This window comes from Echiichthys vipera (genome assembly GCF_963691815.1).
Source record: "Echiichthys vipera genome assembly, chromosome: 4".
Classification (NCBI taxonomy): domain Eukaryota; kingdom Metazoa; phylum Chordata; class Actinopteri; order Perciformes; family Trachinidae; genus Echiichthys; species Echiichthys vipera.
In genome coordinates, this window is record NC_139829.1 from 29,128,096 (window position 1) to 29,147,739 (window position 19,644).

Below are 19,644 nucleotides of genomic sequence, written 5' to 3' on the forward strand. Positions count from 1 at the left end.
GATATTTTTCTTATTTAAGATTAGCATTACCCTGAATGAGGGCTACACGGTGGTGTAGTGGTTACAGTGAGAAGGTTCCAGGTTCGCATCCCGGCTGGGGCCTTTCTGTGCGGAGTTTGCATGTTCTCCCCGTGTCTGCGTGGGTTTTCTCCGGGTTCTCCGGTTTCCTCCCACAGTCCAAAGACATGCAGGTGTTAGGTTATTTGATAAAATTGCCCGTAGGTGTGAATGGTTGTCCGTCTCTGTTTGTCTCTATGTGCCCTGCGATAGACTGGCGTCCTGCCAAGGGTGTCCCCCGCCTCACGCCCGATGTCAGCTGGGATCGGCTCCAGCCCCCCGCGACCCCGACCCCGGGATAAGCTGTTGAAGATGAATGAATGAATGATTTGATTCTTATTAACACTGAATGTAAGATGTTAATGTTAGCCTTTAAGCTAACTTTAGCACTAGCGGGCTAGCGCTTGCGTCGAAAAAGGGATAAGCGGATGAAGATGAATGAATGATTACCCTGAATGAGGTCACTAGTGTATACTTAGTCGATGTATTGCTTGCTGAAGAAGACATTTGAGGACATGCCGTCGTTCAGTGAACACATCAGCTGTCCCCTTAGGTAGCCATATCAAAGCCTTTTAGAGGTACTGTTATGTAAGTGCCTTTGCCCACATACACATTCATGCTTCAAGTTCAAACAGCGTACTACTGTGGCTGAAAAGGAAGTTCATGCTGATGTTGAATGGAGCTTGAGTGAGTTGGCACAATGTTTGACACACAGGGGAAGTTATTATCATAGCAAATACCCAAAAATCTATTCATATGACTCTTAAACCCAGTTCCGACCAAAGATTCACATCGAGATAAGTTGAAACTTACAACTATTCGCAATGTCTGCAACGTTCTGACACCTGCCATTTCTCACCAGTGAGACGAGGCGCGATGGTGTATCATCTCCATAGCAACGACTCTCTGTACTTCCGTTCTAACCTCCGACTTTTCAGGCTTTTATTATTATTATTATTATTGGTGACCTGATTTGAGATTAGAGGTTTGGGACCCCCAATCTACACTGACCAAAAACAGGTGGATAGATCTGCATAATGAAAGCTTTTGGTCACAGTCAGTGTTGGTGGCCAGAAAGATATATACATATAGGCCATGGGTTTATAATTATGCTACATTTTCTTTAAAGATCGCTGAATGTCATGTGCAATAAATGTATGACGTTGGCAGACAAATCAATTGATTTTGTTTTCATAATACTTCAGACCATACAAGAAAAAACTAATTCCAATTTTGGATTAATACAAATGTTGAATGTTCATCTTCTATGATTGCTGTATGCAAAGGCCTTAGCTTGCACACTACAGTATCTGATGCCAATCCTCTTTTCAGATATTGAATGCAGTTAAAGATGAAAACATCAAACTGTCAAAAAATGTGTCTAATCATCGTGTATTAAATCTTTTTACCTGGGTGAATGAAGCAGATTATACCCACAGGGACTGCCTCCAGAATGCTAATGAAACTCCACATTTCTGTTTGTTCACAGAGGCGTGTTTCTATTTATAACTAAGGAGATGCCGACTTGATGTGTATTGATGTTCTTACAAACTGCAGCTTGAAAAAAACTCCTCCTGAAAGGAGGAAAACACCTGGTTTTAGAATTCTTCCTTGTCAGACTGTAGCTGCTTTGTGCTCATAACAGCTCTTTCAAGATGGCTCTCCAGGTAATGCATTTCATGACAAGTGCCCTGCTAATACCGTCTGGTCCCTCATGATTAATGTTCTGCCTCGTGAGGTGAGAGGAACTGCTTTGAGCTGCTGTGTGATGTCAGTTTGATGATAGCACATCCTTCTGTCAAAGTGGTGTCAACCTGTGAGATGACTGAGCCTAGCACCCTTTTGTTACAGCATCACAGAGGAACACTTTCTCATTTCCCTGAATTAAACTGTTAAATTCATTGTTGTCATTATAGGTAACACTGTCACCCGTCTGAGCTTCTTACAGTAGTCAGACATGGTCTGGAATACTGTCATTGAAGTCATTTTTAGTCTTGAATTAACTTTCAGAGGTCTACTTTGTTAAGTGTACTTTGGCACAGCGTGGAAGGACTGTTTTTCCTTTCTCAGTGTAAAAAACTTCACCGCAGACATTGAGTGTCATTCCCAGGCTTAAAAGGTATTAAGGGAATTTTTTCCTCTCAACTAGAGAGAAGAAAATCTCATAACTAGAAACGCTTCATGTGTTTCCAAACAGTTTCAGCTGGGAATTGTACCAGTAAGTAGCAAAAGAAACAATTCAGCTGTGAACATGTAGCACACAATAATTATTGCAAAGACTTTGGGACTAGAACATCGTAACAATGTGTGAGTGGTTTTGGGATCTGTGCCCTCAAATTCAATTTTTGATCCTTTTTACCTAGACTTAAATTGCTTTTTGTCATGGAAACCTTCATCCTTTTAATAGCCATTTTTTGCACTGCCTTACACATGAACACCTTTTGTCATGGAAGGTGTCATTTATTAGCAGTTCTGGGTCTAATGCACTAGCCATCTGCTAACCTCCCACCCTTGAAGCCCATAATTTGATTATTCATATGGAGCGCTGAGCTGACTGCAGTCGGGCCGGGTGCTGCTGGCTGTGAACAGATGTTGAAACGTGAACTAGCAGCCATCGGCCTTGAACTTCATGCGGTTTCAAGCAGAGGTGTATCGTCCTCTGCCGTTCAGACACATAGTGATCTCCACTGACGGGCTTTACCAAGCAGCATCAAGGCAGCAGCTCCACTCTGGCCTGATGAGATCTGGAAATTAGAGGCAGTAGAATCGCAGGAGGATGATCCAATTTGATCACTAGAAGCACAAGCAGGTTGGCACCAGTGTTATCCACGGGCTGGCAGATGTGTGTCGATGTGTGTGCCTCTTCACTATATCATGTTAGGCATGCACTTGACTTTTTCCACATTGCCAGTGCATGTAGAGCTAAAGATGGTGGCAAAATAGAAATCACAGCCGCCATAATTCTTAAACATTCAGTATATGAAAAGCTGCTATAGATTTCCTGCCAAAGTCGTGGCCCGATTTTAAAGTAGTGTAGTGGTAGTGTAGTGGTGTTCTGGGAACTCATACACACACATGTGTCATGTTACTGGTTTTGCATTGAACTTTGAGCACAGTGGCTTGTAAGGCATCTTGATTATCTTCATAGAAACACAAGGACTGAAACCAGCATTGATCATGCATAGAGCGCCTTAAACACACCGTCAATGTCTGCTAATGAGGAGTGCCATTTGAGTTTGAGGTGAGGGTTAAAAAATACTATGTAGAATAGCACTATAAAATGGTAAATGGTCTGTTTGCCTACAGTTCGCCCCCCATTCACCCATCCATTGCACAGAGTTTTGCACTACTTGCGCTGTCTACCTCATGTGTGTATATGTACAGTAGAAAAAAGTCCACTACTTTTTATTTAAGTCTCTGTTACACTCAACTGAACACTGCATAAGGCCGCAAAATGTAACATAGCAACAGGAATTATGGGCACTTGTATGCTATCATGCTCTCTTGGTGCTAAATATTAGTTTTGTGTTTACTACACTGACAAAAAAATCAAAGCAGCTAAAATGAAGCAAAGACCAGACAATAGTATGAGTAGGACATGCACAACATGCTGCCTTAAAATACTGGTCAGGAGGTAACTGGGAGAGAGAGAGGGCAAAGAAAAAACCTTGAGTAATATACCAGGATGTTGCAAATGACGTCTGAATTCTTATAAACAAAGACTTATTCCATGCAGGCCGTTAACAGAAGCAAGAAATGAGTGATTACTTAAAGGGGAAAATTGCTCAGTCATAGTGTAAGTGTAGAACGACTATTTTCTCTAGTGTGTGTTAAAGCAGCACTTCATATCATAAGCTCATTAGATCTGAGCCATAAAGTGATTATGGGCTCCAGTAAGGCATTGTTCTGCTGTTGACAGGATTAAAGATGACTTAAGAGAGAGAGAGAGAGAGAGAGAGAGAGAGAGAGAGAGAGTGAGTGTCTCCGGCTCCACGCTCAAGTGTTTGCTTGCTTTGTATAAGCCAGCACTGAAAGGGGCTGCACGCTTGACTGTTTGCCAGCTGTGGCACACCCTCCCTCCACTCTTTTGCACATTCATCTCCCGCCACTCTATCCATCTAGACATCTGTCTGCTTTGTTCTTGTTCGGAATCAGCGTGAAGTGCTGTTTTTCATTGACTTGTCATCACATGGTGTACAATTGTTTCAAGGTTTTTAACGAAATCCTTGAGACACTACAGGCAGAACATATCTCTCAGCAGTGTGGCATTGATTCAGTGTTACCGGGTGTGAGGGCAGGATTCTTATGGAAAAATCACATTTAAAAAAATGAAAAGGTAAAGGTGTGCGCAACAGGTTAGATGGCATCCTCTTAATCATCGTTATTATGAACAACAAGATGCACATCAGTGTTTAACTTGTGAATACATTGACCACTCCATCCATATATAGCTTTCACACATTCTGATGTTTTAGTGTCTAGATCGCTAATGTGCTTTCATCCCCTCCTTGCAGAAGAAAACCGGAGTCGTGAAGACACAGGAGAAGAAGGAGCGGTGGAAGGAGAAAAAGGTGGCGAAGCGACAGAAGAAGGATGACGGGGAGGTGGAGGAAGAAGAGGAGAATGTCCAGCCGGTGGTGGATCCCCTGGAGAACGGCTTCCTTCATCACGCCCAGCGGGAGCAGGAGAGGATGAACGAGAGGCTGCTGAAGAAGACTTACTCCAAGAAGAACAAAATGGTCAGTGTGTCTGTCGCCATAGCTGTTTATTTGAATACATTTTCACTGGACAGCAGTTCAGTTACAAAGCTTAATGTACTGTATGTTGACTGGATTAGTTGCTTGTGGGTATTTCATGAGAAATGAAAGAGACATCTGCTGTGCTGGCTGTGAAGGCAGCATTGGCTGCTTCGGTAGCACCTTGATTCTTCTTCTTTGCTGTGATTGGTCAGTGCTGTTATTTCCATGACTGTACTTTAGCCAAGAAGCAGGGCCGTCTGTTCTCCAATTAAACACCTGACACCCCTCTGACACCTGGCCGACAGTTAAAGCAGAACAAGATCTGTTTTTCAGAAGGAAAGTGAAGAGTGTGAACAGATGTGACTTTACTTAATCTTGTGTCAGCAGGGACTTCGTGCCACAGTGCTTAGGTTGTCAAGAGATAACTCCTCTTCACATGAGACACTTCAGTCCCCTCTATCAGTGCACCATCAACCACTTCTCAGTGTTCAGCGCTGGAGAAGTGCGTCTGAGTCTGCTAATGGCTGGAGCCCATTCAGAGCTCTCAAAAATTGACTTTCTATTGCCACAGTCATTCTGAAAACTGTGTATGTAATTATGTTTTTATCGGCCGACAGTGACGCTGGTATTGTTTTCACCTTTTGAGTCTGCGTGTGTGTCATCATGGCAAAATGGGTTTCACGAGAAACCTACTGTAGTGGGAACTACCCTCAGAGTTGGATTTGATTATTCTGCCATGTGTTTATATCTGTCTGTCTGTCTGTCTGTCTGTCTGTCTGTCTTTCTGTCTGTCTGTCTGTCTGTCTGTTTGTTTGTTTGTTTGTCTACCTGTGGACAGATTTTGTCACTGTATTATAGTCACCATCATGCAAAATACGGTTACGAAACTTTACAGGTGTGTAGTTGAGATCAAAATGAAGGCTGAGTTGGACAAAGGGTGTGATCCAAGCAAGGGGGCAGAATTAGGGGAGTAGAAAGTACGGAAGGGGCCATTTTCCTCCACACTTTATGCCTCTGGCCTAATTTGGCCTGGCAGCTAGTGTGATCTTTGGAAGGAAAATTTCTTTCAGGCCCAATTCAGTGGCTTGGTTCAGATGAGTTTATTTCACTGCACAGTGGAGACAGGAGTTCACAACAAGGCATTAGAATCCTCTACTCTTACATCAAAATTAGCCCGAAACAATGGGTTGTGTACCGGACTGATCAAGAGGCCTGAGTAACAACAAAGGGGAATGACTCAGGGAATCCTGGACAGGCTAATTAATGTTACAATCAGTTTAAATTCAGTCTAAATTCAAGAAGGCTTATCAAAGACTCATCCAGGATGAGTAGATCAAATCATACACAAAGCCAGGAAGGGTAGACACATTTTGGTACCCTATTAATGTGTAAGAAATCAAATGTCATATGTCTCAACACAGAACTAAATGCCATACTGACCAGCATGGCCTTAATCAGTCAACAGGAAAATGTGTGGTTCGTGGGCACATCTTATATCTTGCTGCTGTCTAAAGTTACTCTATGTAGTGACTTTTTAACGGAGCCTCTGCCAATAGTTGTGGCACGTACCTTTTGTATTTTGGGCTCTGCATTAGATGTGATGTTTAACATGCTCCTGTGTTGTTTTTTGTTTATTACCCAGCATGGGAACTTTAACCTTACTACGTGTTTAAAGTTAAAGCTTCAATATGTTTCCCATGATGTTGCTGACTGCCACTGTACCAGCTGTGAACTGTGATCACGGAGTCACTTGTTGATACTAGGTGGATGGCTAGTACTTACACTTTGCACATGTATTTGCTTAGTGGTGGTGATACTGTAGCACCTCGTTTAATGTTTTAAGTAAGTTTGAAATCCATTGACGCAACAGTGATCCAGCTAATACAGAGGTGAGGTCACACACCAGTGGCCTATGACAGTAGCATTGGCCTAAATATAATGACTACACCAGGGGAGTTTTGTACTTGTTCAGGATTGTAGTGTTCTGTGTAATTCACTTACTGAAACAAAAGAGGGAAACAGACAAGAAAGAACTGTATCATGGGGAAAGGATTAAAGGGAATCGGTCAGATAGCCTTTGGACCTCAACCTTGCTACCAAATGTGGATTCATTAACAAATTGCTGGTCTGCTGCCTTCAGGTGGATTTACCCTGCTTTTTCTTCATGGCTGCAGAAGTGGTTTTCTGTTTGTTTATGCCAGGAGAGGGCTGCCAATTTGCCTGGCTTCAAGCATGCTGCTTAGCCCACAGACTCTGAGTCTGTCCCAGTGAGATAGCCCATCTATGTGTTAACAGTTTGTTTAAATGGGCGGATGTTTTTATGCTCCTGTCCGAGGCCAAGCTCCACAATAGTGCTGTTGAGGATAAGAGGGGAAATGTAGTCAGGAAGCCAAATTAAATAATGAGGCTATGAAGCCTCGAGGCCTCCTCCACAGACAAAAATATCTCTCTTAGATAAGATTTCCTAAGGAAGTTAACATGGCTGAAAATGAGTTTGGCTGTGATATTTAGTTTGCTAAGAGACAGTGAAAACGAATGTATTAAGCTGATGCTCTTACCCAGAGTTTAAGTGCAATAGGCAGCAATTACTGAAACAGATATGCATTCCAGTTCAGATAATGACTATATCATATCGGCAAACTACTGTTGTCATGTTGAAACCTTTTAACTTCACACTGTGCTGAATTTCATGTTCTACTGTTCATCTGAAGATTTACTACACACGCTCTCAAGGAGATTACGATAGTAGAGAGAGATAATGAAAGCAGCTCAAAACCCACAGGAAAGCTAAAGATAAAACCCGTTTTCCCACCCATCAGCACTCAGATATGTCTTTGTCCCTGGACTATATGATAAGGAAGTAAAAAAAAAACAGGGAAAAAGTGTTATTTTAGATTTAAAATTCTTGATCTCATGCTGTAAGCAGTGTGTTTTGCTTCCCAAGTGATATTACTGCATATTGAATATGCAGCCACATCTTACATCTATTTATTTAGGGTTTTTTTGTTTGAAAGTTTGAAATAATGTCTTGGAGGCACATCAACAAATGCACCTACCTCCAGACTGTAGTGTATTTCACTGCCGTCAGCCAAACCACACATCTCAGTATATTGTAAGGAATGCATAACAAAATGTTGATTTTCTCACTGATGTGATTGTATTGTGTGAAGTGCACACAGGAGGTATCGAGGTCACATAACTCACTCAACCCAGTTGAAATGACTGTACACATGAACGCCACGATACTACAGTTATTTACAAGCAGAGGCTTCGGCAGCACCTTTCAGCAGCTTAAAGGAACAATTTGTCTGTGGCTTACTGGACTGGATAAGGCACATTCAGCCCATACATTGTTAAAATCCCCTAAAAAAAACCCACCTCAGTCCTGTTACCTATGCCCTGTTGGCTCCCACATAACTTTTACGCTCTCCAATCCCTTTCTTTTCTCTTGTCAGAGTCCGGTTTAAGCAATGTTTGACTGTTTCACTGTCAATGAGCTGCAAATCTATCTCTTAACCTGCCCAGACTTTAGTTTGCTGCATGCTGAGAACTAAAGCCTGCCTGTAATGCACAGCTAAAACTCCCAATTCCCAGCTACATAATTACTGTTTTGAAAACTAACAATTATGCTGTGTTCACACGCTGTGGGAAACAGCAACATCCAACTCCAGTCATATCCCAGTGCAGAAGAGTCTCAGTACATCGTCATGTTGCGTAACTAATTAATTATAGACAACATTATGAAACATGAAACAGTTGGCCGCACCTTCAGATAAGCATTTAGAAAGCTGAATGGATCATCTCTGCTTTAGTTAGACGTGTCAGTGGTGTTGGATCCGGCCTGTTTCTAACATGCTTTTGATCCCACACCTGCACATTACAACACAACCAAACCAACATCTGCTGGGTGACTTACAGATTGCACATTGATTGTTTTCATGTCTATTTATCCTTACAAATACAGGCATGTCCCATCTGGGTATTGTGTTATGGAATGGAGGTGTTGATAGAGTCACTGTCACAGTCCATTCTCTCCGGATCGAGCGCTTATCGAGGAATTGTTACCGTGTTTTCCAGAGCGGCAGAAGTAAAAGTTTCACTTCAACGTTTAATTTTATTGTTATAACTCTGTGATTAAGTGATGAAGTGATGAAGTGATTATGCAAGAAGAAGTGCTTGGATTATGAGGGCTAGGAGATTAGGAGAGAGCAATAGATAGAGATATCTTTTCTTACTTTATCCTCAGGCCCTGTGAAGTTTTCATGCTCCCTTAGTGTCTCTGATATATTGAATCTCATGCATTTAAAACACATTGGCTTCCAGATGGATGGGGCTTCGATGAATATTTGATCTGTAACAGAAACCGTTTTTGGCAACTACGCAAACAGAGTCATATGATTGTTTAGTATTCACAGTTCTCTTTGCTGATAACTTAATTAACCATACCATGTACATATTTACTCTTACTAACATCCAAGACGGCAAACTGTAGATCCTTTTATCCAACGAGCATTAAGCAGATGGATGTGCACAAAAGATTTGTGTTGTAACTGTGGGGAAATGAGCAGCAAACGCATCCATTTAGGCTTTAAAGTTGTACTCCTTAAAAATGGAGATACCTTGTTTCTAGCGACCTCTTTGGTGGTAAGATGTCATTGAGAGCGAGCCTGTTCTTTGAGAGCCCTCCATCTTGTCACGTTCACTTTGTGTATTGACCTTTTTTTTTGCTCTTTTGTAAACTTCATTGACACACATATACCTTTCTACTGCCGGTCCGTCCCTTTTATGTTATCTTACATCCATACACACACGTTTCTATTACACTTCTAGCCTACAAGTCTGACTCAGAAGTCGGAATTTCCTGATTTCTGATTACAAGACGAGACCGGCCGCAAAAACGCAAGTAGAAGTGCTTTCATTAGTGGGATATATGATCAATCACCATTGTTTTAACTCACTCTTTGATAGATAGTAACTTAAAAGACAATTAGATAGATGAAAATGTTAGAGTACAACTTTACACATTATGGCAAATTATATTGATTGAATACTCCTATAGGTAGATATATATATATATATATATATATATATATATATATATATATGTATATATATATATATATATATATATATATATATATATATATATATATATAAAGATTGCTCTCCACCACAACAATCAGCTCAATGCTTTGTCCTTCAGACTGCCCTCCACTCCATGTGTCCAACTTAGTTTTGCACATCCATACATGTCTTCCTGTTTACCTTGCTCTCCTGTCAAGGGAGATGTCCCTAGTGTTTGTCACACACTATGATCCACAGGCCTACAGGCACAATGATCTCCTGGAGGCACCCAGGGGTACCAGATCTCACCGGAGCAGTGACGATGTCAGAGCAGTGTGTCACAGCGGGACAGCAGTTGATCTAATTAGAAGACTCACCAGGACCTCAGAAATGGTCAAACAGTGTGTGAGAGACTTTATATGGGCCCAAGGTCTAAGATCTGTTCTCCTCTCAGTCACACTAATTTGGAGATGTTCTTTTGAAGGCCAATACTGATATTGCTTTAATTGGATCCAACAGTGTGAACCAAAAATGAAACACAATCATTTCTATTTGATTTAGATTTTTGTGAAGGTGGACCAAGAAACTAACCACTGAAAATTCAGTGAAATTGAGACTAATTATTTTTAAATGGGTTAATAAGCCCTTAAGTGATAAAGCATTATCAGCTTACCTCAGGGCTGCTGAAAGCATCACCAAAAACACAGTTGGTTTACTCAACCAGCATTAAAGAAAACATTAGAGACACACACACACACACACACACACACACACACCCGTAGGGCAAAGCTTGATCAAAACAAGAGATAAATATCACACCTTTGTCATTGACAGTGTCGGTCATAATAATTATAAACAAATACATCAGTCTGACCTGTGTTGTTGCATCTTTCCCTGCTTTAAGACACCAGAAAAGCAGCTTGCAGGATACCAAGCAGGCCACAACATGGCTTTGACCTTCAATATGCTTCAAATGAGGGTCATGAATAACGCATAACTCGCTCAAGCAACACACCGAAAGCTACACATCACATCACCATCCCTGTCCATTAGTGAAGTGGCTTACCCTGTGTTACACACACATACCCTACTAACAATGTCATATAGGAAAACATCTCTGGACACTTCACTTTATTATTCCAACCCCCCTTTCAGGCTAACCCCTCACTATCCTGCTCAGCCTGTGGACATGAAGCCAGCATCCTGCATGCCCCTGTCATACTGTAGCTGCTTCAGAATTACTTTCCACTTTTCCAAATCTAGGTGTGTTTATGAGCAGTAAGCCAGCCGAGAACAGATCAGATTAGCTGGGGCATTAACAGTGCACTGAAGCGTAGTTCAGGGGCAGCCTGACTGCTTAGACACACGAATACTGCTGCCCATTGGTAGTGGGGCAGCGGTAACAGGCGAGTGATCAGAGTGACTGATAACGGTATGTTGGTTGTTATCTGGGGAGCAGCGACCCTGAGCGGTAGCAGCCTGGCTCAGGAGACAATATCTCTCCTGGCTAATCCTGCTTCCAGCCCATTTAAACTAGAGATCAAGGTGAATCCTCTCCTTTCCACGTTGTTGACTCACTTTAAGTCATAAATATCCATTTTCTTGTTCATCTAACAGCCGGATAAACTGACAACATCAGTTATCACCACAATGAAGTTGTGACAAGATTTTTTTATTTACTGTAACTGATTTTTTTTCCTCTGCCCTCGAGATATTTCTTCAGCGTATTCTCCTGAGGCTTTGACTTTTCGCTTTCTTTACGTTTATCTGCTTCGAAAGTTGTGGTTGATCAAGGAACCGAAACACTTCTGTTGAACTTGTAATGACATCTGCCCTAAAATGTGACATCATTGCTTATAAGTGGTAATGTGATAATGTGATGGAAAAGGCCTTTAGTCCTGTTACTCGTGCTGTCATTTAACAAAGAGCATTATTCGATGTGTGGATAATGAGGTATGCTGCACATCACAGTCGAGTGTGTGCATTTGTGTGAAGAGTAGAAAGACGGAGATGAGTGGAGGAGCATGACTTGTAATAGACCTTGACAGAATAATTAGTCAGCTGCTTGTAACATGAACATGTATGCATGATCACACAGCAGATAATTGTCTTTACCACACCAAAGACCAGAGAGCGTATTAAAATACATGCATACCTGTGCAAGAGAGAGGTGAATGACAATGTGTAGAGTGTCATTCCAGAAATTACAGTAGGTATCAGATTATTTAGCAAACAATACACACAAGCACATAATCTGGTTGCTGACTTTAGACATTTCCTGGAGGTGCAAGTTTTCCCTGCCTATGAATTTCAAAAATCTCAGTGGAAGAGTGGGTCGTCCTCGTCGTCCTGGTTCGATCCCCACCTCCCCCCCGGTCCACATGTCGAAGTGTCCTTGGGCAAGACACTGAACCCCGAATTGCTCCCCCTGCTGCGCATGGGTGAGTGAATGTGGTGTGAATGGTTAGATCAGATGAGATGGTATGTAGATGTCCACTGCCATCAGTGTGAATGTCTGTGTGAACAGGTGAATGTGACAAACACTGTGAAAGCGCCTTGAGTAGTCAGAAGACTAGAAAGGCGCTATATAAGTACAAGTCCATTTACCATATGAGCGTATGCCTTTTGAGCATTTCCTATTTCAAAGCCAGCTTTTTTTTAAATTGAAACCCTAATCTAAACAAAAGAGGCAATATTGTGTAGTATATCATTAAAGGGGACTTCATAAACATCGACTATAGCTAGAGTAAGCTTTGTTTCAATATTATCTTCTATCTGTTTTTATAGGAAAAGGTTTCTGAAATTGCTCTGTACATTATTTCATCATTTAACCCTTTTAAATAAAGGTATCTCTTAGTGTGTCATTATGTCCATCTATGAAGCCTGTATCCATGTTGACAGACCAGTCCTAAATAAATATGAATATCTGCCAGCTCTGATTTTAGTTCAGCTCATTACAGTTGAGATTGGGACACAGTTCAGCTCTAAACTGTCCCCTGGGACTGGAGCAGCACAAATTCAATCCTTCTACGCTCTCCCCGAAATCTATTTCAACACGGGTGGGAGTGTTCCCTCATCCTTTCCCAGTCTTCCCCTGGCATCTCAGGCAAAGTCAACACCACCGGCCCCAGTGGAAACCCATTGGGACGGGTTTGGCTCCTGACACTAAATCCACTGTGGTCAGGCCGTCTGCTGAGAAAAAATAGACGGCATTTAGGGAACTTGAAAATACGCAGAGAAGTATGCGCTCCCAGACACTTATTCATGTTGGAAAATGATCTCAGGGAAGGGAGAGTAAAAATCGACTGACCTTTTTTACCAAAGAATCAGATATGTGCCCGTTTTACTACGAGTTTTATCTGCAGAATTCACTTTTTCTATTCTTTACTTATCATTTATGGGAAGTCCTTTAAATGACAATAACCATGATCGATATCAGTTACTCAAGGGTCACTTCACTTGGAGTTTTGGTTCTCAAAAATGTTCTTCGTTCAGTTTATCAACAGTAATTCTCCAACAACTACATTACAACAACAGCTGTGTGCACTTTAAGTGTTTAACAATATCAGAACAACACATCTAACTGAAATAGAAGTATGTGACAACCTTTCATTTGATCCACTTCATCCTTGGAGGTTGTATTGAGGACCAAGTGCAAGCTCTTGATATCTACATATTCTATATTCATTAGTAGTGCAATATATACACATATGCACTGAAAACAGATGGAGAAAGAGAGACTGGGCATGTTACAGTGGAGCAAATTCAAACATTTCAAGGATCAGCAATGTTACTTTTGGAATTTGGTCCTGGAGATAGCCTGGTCCCAAATATCTAGATGTGTAAACTCATTGCATTGCTCGGGAATGGAGCTATGTCATGGCCGATGCATTACTCAGGACCCAGGGAAGTTCAGTGTCAAGTGTGAAGCTGTTCAGATGAGCGGCTCTTGAGAAACCGGCACGCAGCGATACTGGAGGCAAAGCAGTCAGTCTGTTCCCAGCACATTTTAAACGGACACTGCACTACTTTTATGTCATAAAAGCCTTGATTGTAAGGCAAAAATCAATTAATATAGTGTTATCTTTTCAATATTTATATGGTGACATATTACGTCTGCACAAAACACTCTCTGTCTAATCTCTGTTCTAATTAGCTGGCTTTTCTCATCTCTACTGGGAAAATGTGTGTTTCCTTATTATGACATTTCCAGGGTTGTATTGCATATGCTGTGCTGAAGACTCATCCAATGTTGTTATTCCTTGGTCAGCAATTTAGGTAAATTAAGTCATACACTGTATAATGAATTTACACATTTTCAACATTCCTAATTTGTAGTTTTACTGCATACTTTAAACGATTCCATCCAAAATAAGACGTCTTTCATAAAAGTGGCCTTTTACTTGAGTCATGCACTGGCATGGTTAAACCACAGTTCACTAGTACTAGCTCAAATCAATTATCAATCAACAGGGAAGTAGTAATACTGATGTTTTTCATAAACCACTGCTGCTGTGGTGCCCTGCAGCAAGGCACCAAAGTCGTTTAATGAAGATATACTACATAACTGTATAAGGGGATCTATAACCTTTCCCTTAGTGATCCAAGCAACGCGTGATAAATGTGACTGCAGGAGTAACTTCAACAAACAGGAAATCCAAAGGGAACACCAGTAAAATTAATTTGTCTGTTAAACTGTTAGCTACAGGAATATTTCACCCCTCGCAGGAGCTCTCTTCAAGATCCATCACCTCTCCACTCCCCACGGCTACAGCTGCAGCCTCCCAACCCTTTAGACAAGGAGAGAGATACTGCAGGCAGAAAGACAGCAAGAGACCGAAATAGAACTGGAAATAAAGGGAAGCGAATAACAAAGCCAGACAACCTCTGCGCCTGCTGTGCTTAGCCAGGTGAATATTGCATGGGACAGTGCACAGTGATTAATGTCAGGCCATGTAAGGTGCTTGGCCCCGTTGCTGTACTGTTGGTCCATACACACACACACATCCCATCTCTTTTAACAAGCCACAGTCATTGAGATACAGCAGGGCTACTTCAGAGCGACCACTCTGGGGACAATTAGGTCTGGCAACATTAAATTAGCCAGGATCTAAAGTCATGCTCTGTTGGCGCTGAGGCTAGTGCATGCTGGGATTGGAGTAGGTAGCAGAAGCAAGGAGAAACTGTGTTGTTGATGTAATTGCCGTATAGGGTAAGAGCATCGTCGTCGAGCAATTTTAAATGTTGCGGTTGCATTGGAGTGCAGATTTTTTTTCAGTGCAGTCATTAGGTTTTGGACCCAGGGGGAAAGTGTTAGCCGTCATGAATTTGTCACGGCATTATTTGTTTTGTGATTACTTTCCATTCTTGATGTTATTTATTAAAGTGGGACCTCCCAGGCTGCAGCATATTCCAGCTCTGCACCTACTAGATCATCTGTAGCTATAGCAACAGATGTATTGCCCCTGGTAGATGTTTAACTAGAACAGACAGCAGGGAGAGACACTTTATTACACCTCGTGTTTTATGATTTACAGTATCTTTGTGGTTTATATTATAGTAATGGTTAGGGAGCAGTTCAGACGATATTGGCCTTCTGGGCAGTGGGGGGATGCAAGTACATTTACTCAAGTACTGTACTTCAGTGCAAGTTTGAAGTACTTTACTTTACTTGAGAATTTCCATTTTATGCAACTTCATACTTCTACCCCATTATATTTCAGATACAAATGATTTTACTTTTACTCCACTACATTTGTCTAAGAGCCTGAGTTAATTTTGAAAACAACACATTTATGTTATTTTGATTTGTTTTTGTTTCTTTAAAATAAAATAAAATAAAAATAAACTAAAGGGTGAAGTCTATTTCTGAACACAACTGTCACAACCTTAACCATCCACAGCAGTAAGCACAGTAACATACACACAGGGACCATTTTACTGCATAGTCTGTTCTTTTATTTTCATACTTTAAGTATATTTTACTGCTTATACTTACCTGCTTTTACTGGTTTAAAGTTTTGAATGTAGGACTTCTAGTTGAATATTTTCACTGTGTGGTACTAGTATCTCCCCTTGAGTAAAGGAATACGTCATTCAACGTTGCTTTTAGTTGATAGAAATATGAATAAGACATCAGATGGGTAGTGTCACTCACATATGCTATGATGACAGTTTCTCCCTGATAGCAGTAGTTGCTATAGCTCTACATTAAAGTGCAATAACATTTTAATATTCCCATTTTACATTTTGATATGTGACATCTGAGTTTGGTGCTAAAGTGTTTTTGAAATTGCTAAAATGGACATAATTCAAAAACCATCTACCGCAGTGTGTCATCCAAGCATTAAATAGACGTGCTGAGTCACAAATTATATGTGAGTTTAGTGTGTTATTAATGTCTCGGCCGTTTCGCTGATCAAGAATTTCAAGGGTAATAAAGATAAGAGAACACACTGGATTCTGAAAAGTATAGCCTCCGAACAAAATAATGGTATCGGCCGTTAAAAATCACGTTTTAGTTTAACACTATAAGGAGGACTGTAACCCAGCACTGTCTGGGGTCAGGTTTCCTCGCTACCTCTGTGCCTGGAGGCTGGCAGCTGTCTGCTGCGCTGTACTGTATTACATGTAGAACTTTAAGGGCATAGGGATCTGGTGTTTGTCGGGTAGAGTGGAAGTAGGTGTCAGTCCCGAGCCTTCGCTGAAAATACTGATGTTTTCATAAAGCATTGCTACTGTGGTGCCCTACAGCAAGGCACTAAAGTGGTTTAATGGAGATATACTACAAAACTGTATAAGGAGATCTAAAGCCTTTCCGTTAGTGATCCAAGCAACTTGTGATAAATGTGACTGCAGGAGTAACTTCAACAAACAGGAAACCAAAGGGACACCAGTCTGGTGCGCTCTACTGTATTACATGTAGAACTTTAAGGGCATAGGGATCTGGTGTTTGTTGGGTAGAGTGGAAGTAGGTGGCAGTCCCGAGCGTTTGCTGCAAAGAGAAGCGTGCTGTAGTTGTGAGTGGTCTTTTGTCTCGGGGCCTGTGTGTTTTGACAATAGAGGAGAGGCCACGCTGTATCCTGCTGCACTCCACTCGTATTGTTCGCCAACATCATTTACAAACGCCTCATTCTCCTCTTGTCACAGTTGCATCAATTTGTTTTAGTTAATTAGCACTTCAATTATCACCTGTTTAATTGGATTCCAGCTTGGCTTGAAGAATGTGTTGTTGCATTCCTACGTGTGGTGTGTTCTCCAGCGGGGTATGAGTGTTCTCCTGTGTGTGCAGGGTGCATAGACACACCTATTTCTCTGTATTTAAACATGTGGTTTTGTTTGTGTAAATAGATTATTGTGTATGTGTCTGTAAAAGTGTGCATGGCTGTGATGTAGTCCTTGCCTACTTGGCAGCATCTGAACGTTTCGTGTCACTCTTGCCACTTCGAATCCATTAGGGTTACTACATTATTATGGGATCTGCTTAGGCCCCTGTCCCTGTTTTTATAGCCCTGTGCCCGGGGGGGGAGGGGTCCTAGAAAAGCTGAACATTAACTCAGACAGCTTAAATGGGATTAGTCGTGTCACTGAGACAGATGTGATCATTGCAGCCACAGCTTTCCTTCTCTTGTGTTCAGTTTTTTCCGCGATACGCCACTGACCCCTGCTGCATTAGAGAGTTATTGCATCCACATACATGGGTATGTGGTGGATGATGCCGTGTTAACCCTTTGTCAGATTGCATCTCATCGTCCATTGGGGGACACTGTTCCCATTTGAAAAACATGGTGGGAGGCCTCTCCCCTCCTCTTTTGCCATTTTGACTGCCTCATGTATAGTGTGTCAGTGGTTGCAAATTTTGAGCCCAGACAGTGGATCTTTTGCAGGTTCCATCAACATGTTTCCTGCAGCGTCTTGTAATGGATGCTTAATGTGGCTTCAAAATATTGCAATGAAAACAACATCGTCAGAGATAATGAAATGCCGATGGAACACGGAAGCTCATGTGTGGGTTGTATATGCAGACGCCATCGCTCATAGTAGCTCATTAAAACAGCAAGTAGCGCTGCTACACAAGGTCACATATATCCATATCAGTCAGAAATCTCCTTGCGTCAAGCACGTCCTATAATAAGCATATCACTAATGTAAGGTGAGTCATTTACACAGGGTTTATTTAACGTGTTCAGGCTTAGAATGACGCTGTGTGTTTTAATGGGTTGTGATCTAGGGTATGTCTTTGAGACTGGAGGAGAGATGCTACACGAATAAGCAGAAATACATTAATGAATCATCTTATTAATTATTAATTAGGCTAATTCATTTTTCCTCGTTAAAAAGGGCACCATGCCGATATAGAACAGGATTTTATTAAACTTCTGCGAGGGTTTAATACCTGTTAAAGTAAGATACACTAGTCTCCGTCATTTAAAAAGAATACTTTTCAATTTCTCTCATCGACTTTGTTTATCAATCTGAAAACAGCTTGGTATTTGGATATTTCATTTTAAACTACGAAAATATACACATATACAAAATATACATAATATACAGTATGAATAACATGCAACATAAAAATAACAACCGGAAATGGTTTCACACTGTGTGAATGTGCAAATTGCAAAATCCGGCACAACTGCAACCCAAGTGCAAACAGACAGTTACATGTAAAAGATAAAGATGAAACTACAAGTAAGAAACCAAGAGCTTACATATAGGAGACAAGACTGGACTAAACACCTCAAAACCCAGGGGGAGCCATCCATTTAAATTTACCTCCACTATTTTAGGCAGAAGTTTCTGATAGACGTTATAAATGTCATCACGAGTCGTGTCCCCTATTTGACTACGAGACATATAGGGCAATTTCCTACAAGACTTATATGCCTTCGATCGGGCAGCTTGTGTTTGGTTCCTTTTCCCTCTTCTTTTAAAGGCCATTCACACAGTAGCAATTGAACCAAGGGCTATAATTGTGTTTTCATGTACTATAGATCCTGTCATTAGGCCCCTGGGTCTGCAGGCAGTTATATGATGACAGCTGACAAGGGGGCTCGGCTCCTTTGAGGAAGAGGGGGGGCACATGCACAAAAGCCACAATTACTTCCTGGACGGTCCCCAAAGCTCAGTGGTTGGAGTGTTTATGTAAAATGATGCGGGAGAGGCCATTTGCAAAGAGGGGGTGGGGGGGTGGGGGGTGGTTGTAAGAATAATTGCTTTTGCACAATAGAGCATGTACAGCCTGAGGCGGGCCGGGGGATTCAAGTGGCAGACTGGGGGTTTAACACGCCCCCCTAGCAGTCCCTGAGGAGCTGGATCCAAATGGGGGTGTGGTTCTTGTGGTTGACTCCTCAGAGAGAAGAGGGTCAGGGTTTGTCTCCCGGGCCCTGAGGGGAGGAGATGGCCCAAAGTTTGAAACTCTCAGGACATATGGGTGTGAAGCGCCCCGTATGTTCAGTCTCAAGGTTCTCACAGGTTCACAGTAAGTAGAGGAGCACAATTAACGTCCCTCTACTTTTTCAGACTAGTAGAGGATACTAGTCTGAATATACAGACTAGGTATTCAGACTTGATTATGCAGTCCGGCGAAAACACAAGTCCCTTCACTTCATTTTGAATGGGGGTAGTTAGTAGTAGCGTTATGGCTGCAGTGGTGGAGGCGCACCAGCACAATGCTCAGGCCCTTTGTCTCTTTTCTTTCTCTCTTTTGCAGTGAAATTAAGCTTTCCTCAACAGGACGTCACAGCAATGGTCCATTTAGGTTACACTCCCACCACCAGACACC

The 19,644-nt window shown here is 41.7% G+C and overlaps 1 protein-coding gene across 5 annotated transcripts in view; it reads left to right on the forward strand.

The window, feature by feature from the left end:
- Positions 1–19,644, forward strand: part of fbrsl1 (fibrosin-like 1) — a 295,062-nt gene that overhangs the window by 84,008 nt on the left and 191,410 nt on the right. For all 5 annotated transcript variants that reach the window (XM_083912662.1, XM_083912665.1, XM_083912666.1 and 2 more), the window contains exon 2: positions 4,572–4,796. In XM_083912662.1, the coding sequence (XP_083768788.1) occupies positions 4,572–4,796 (225 nt within the window). The remainder of the gene's footprint in view (positions 1–4,571; positions 4,797–19,644) is intronic.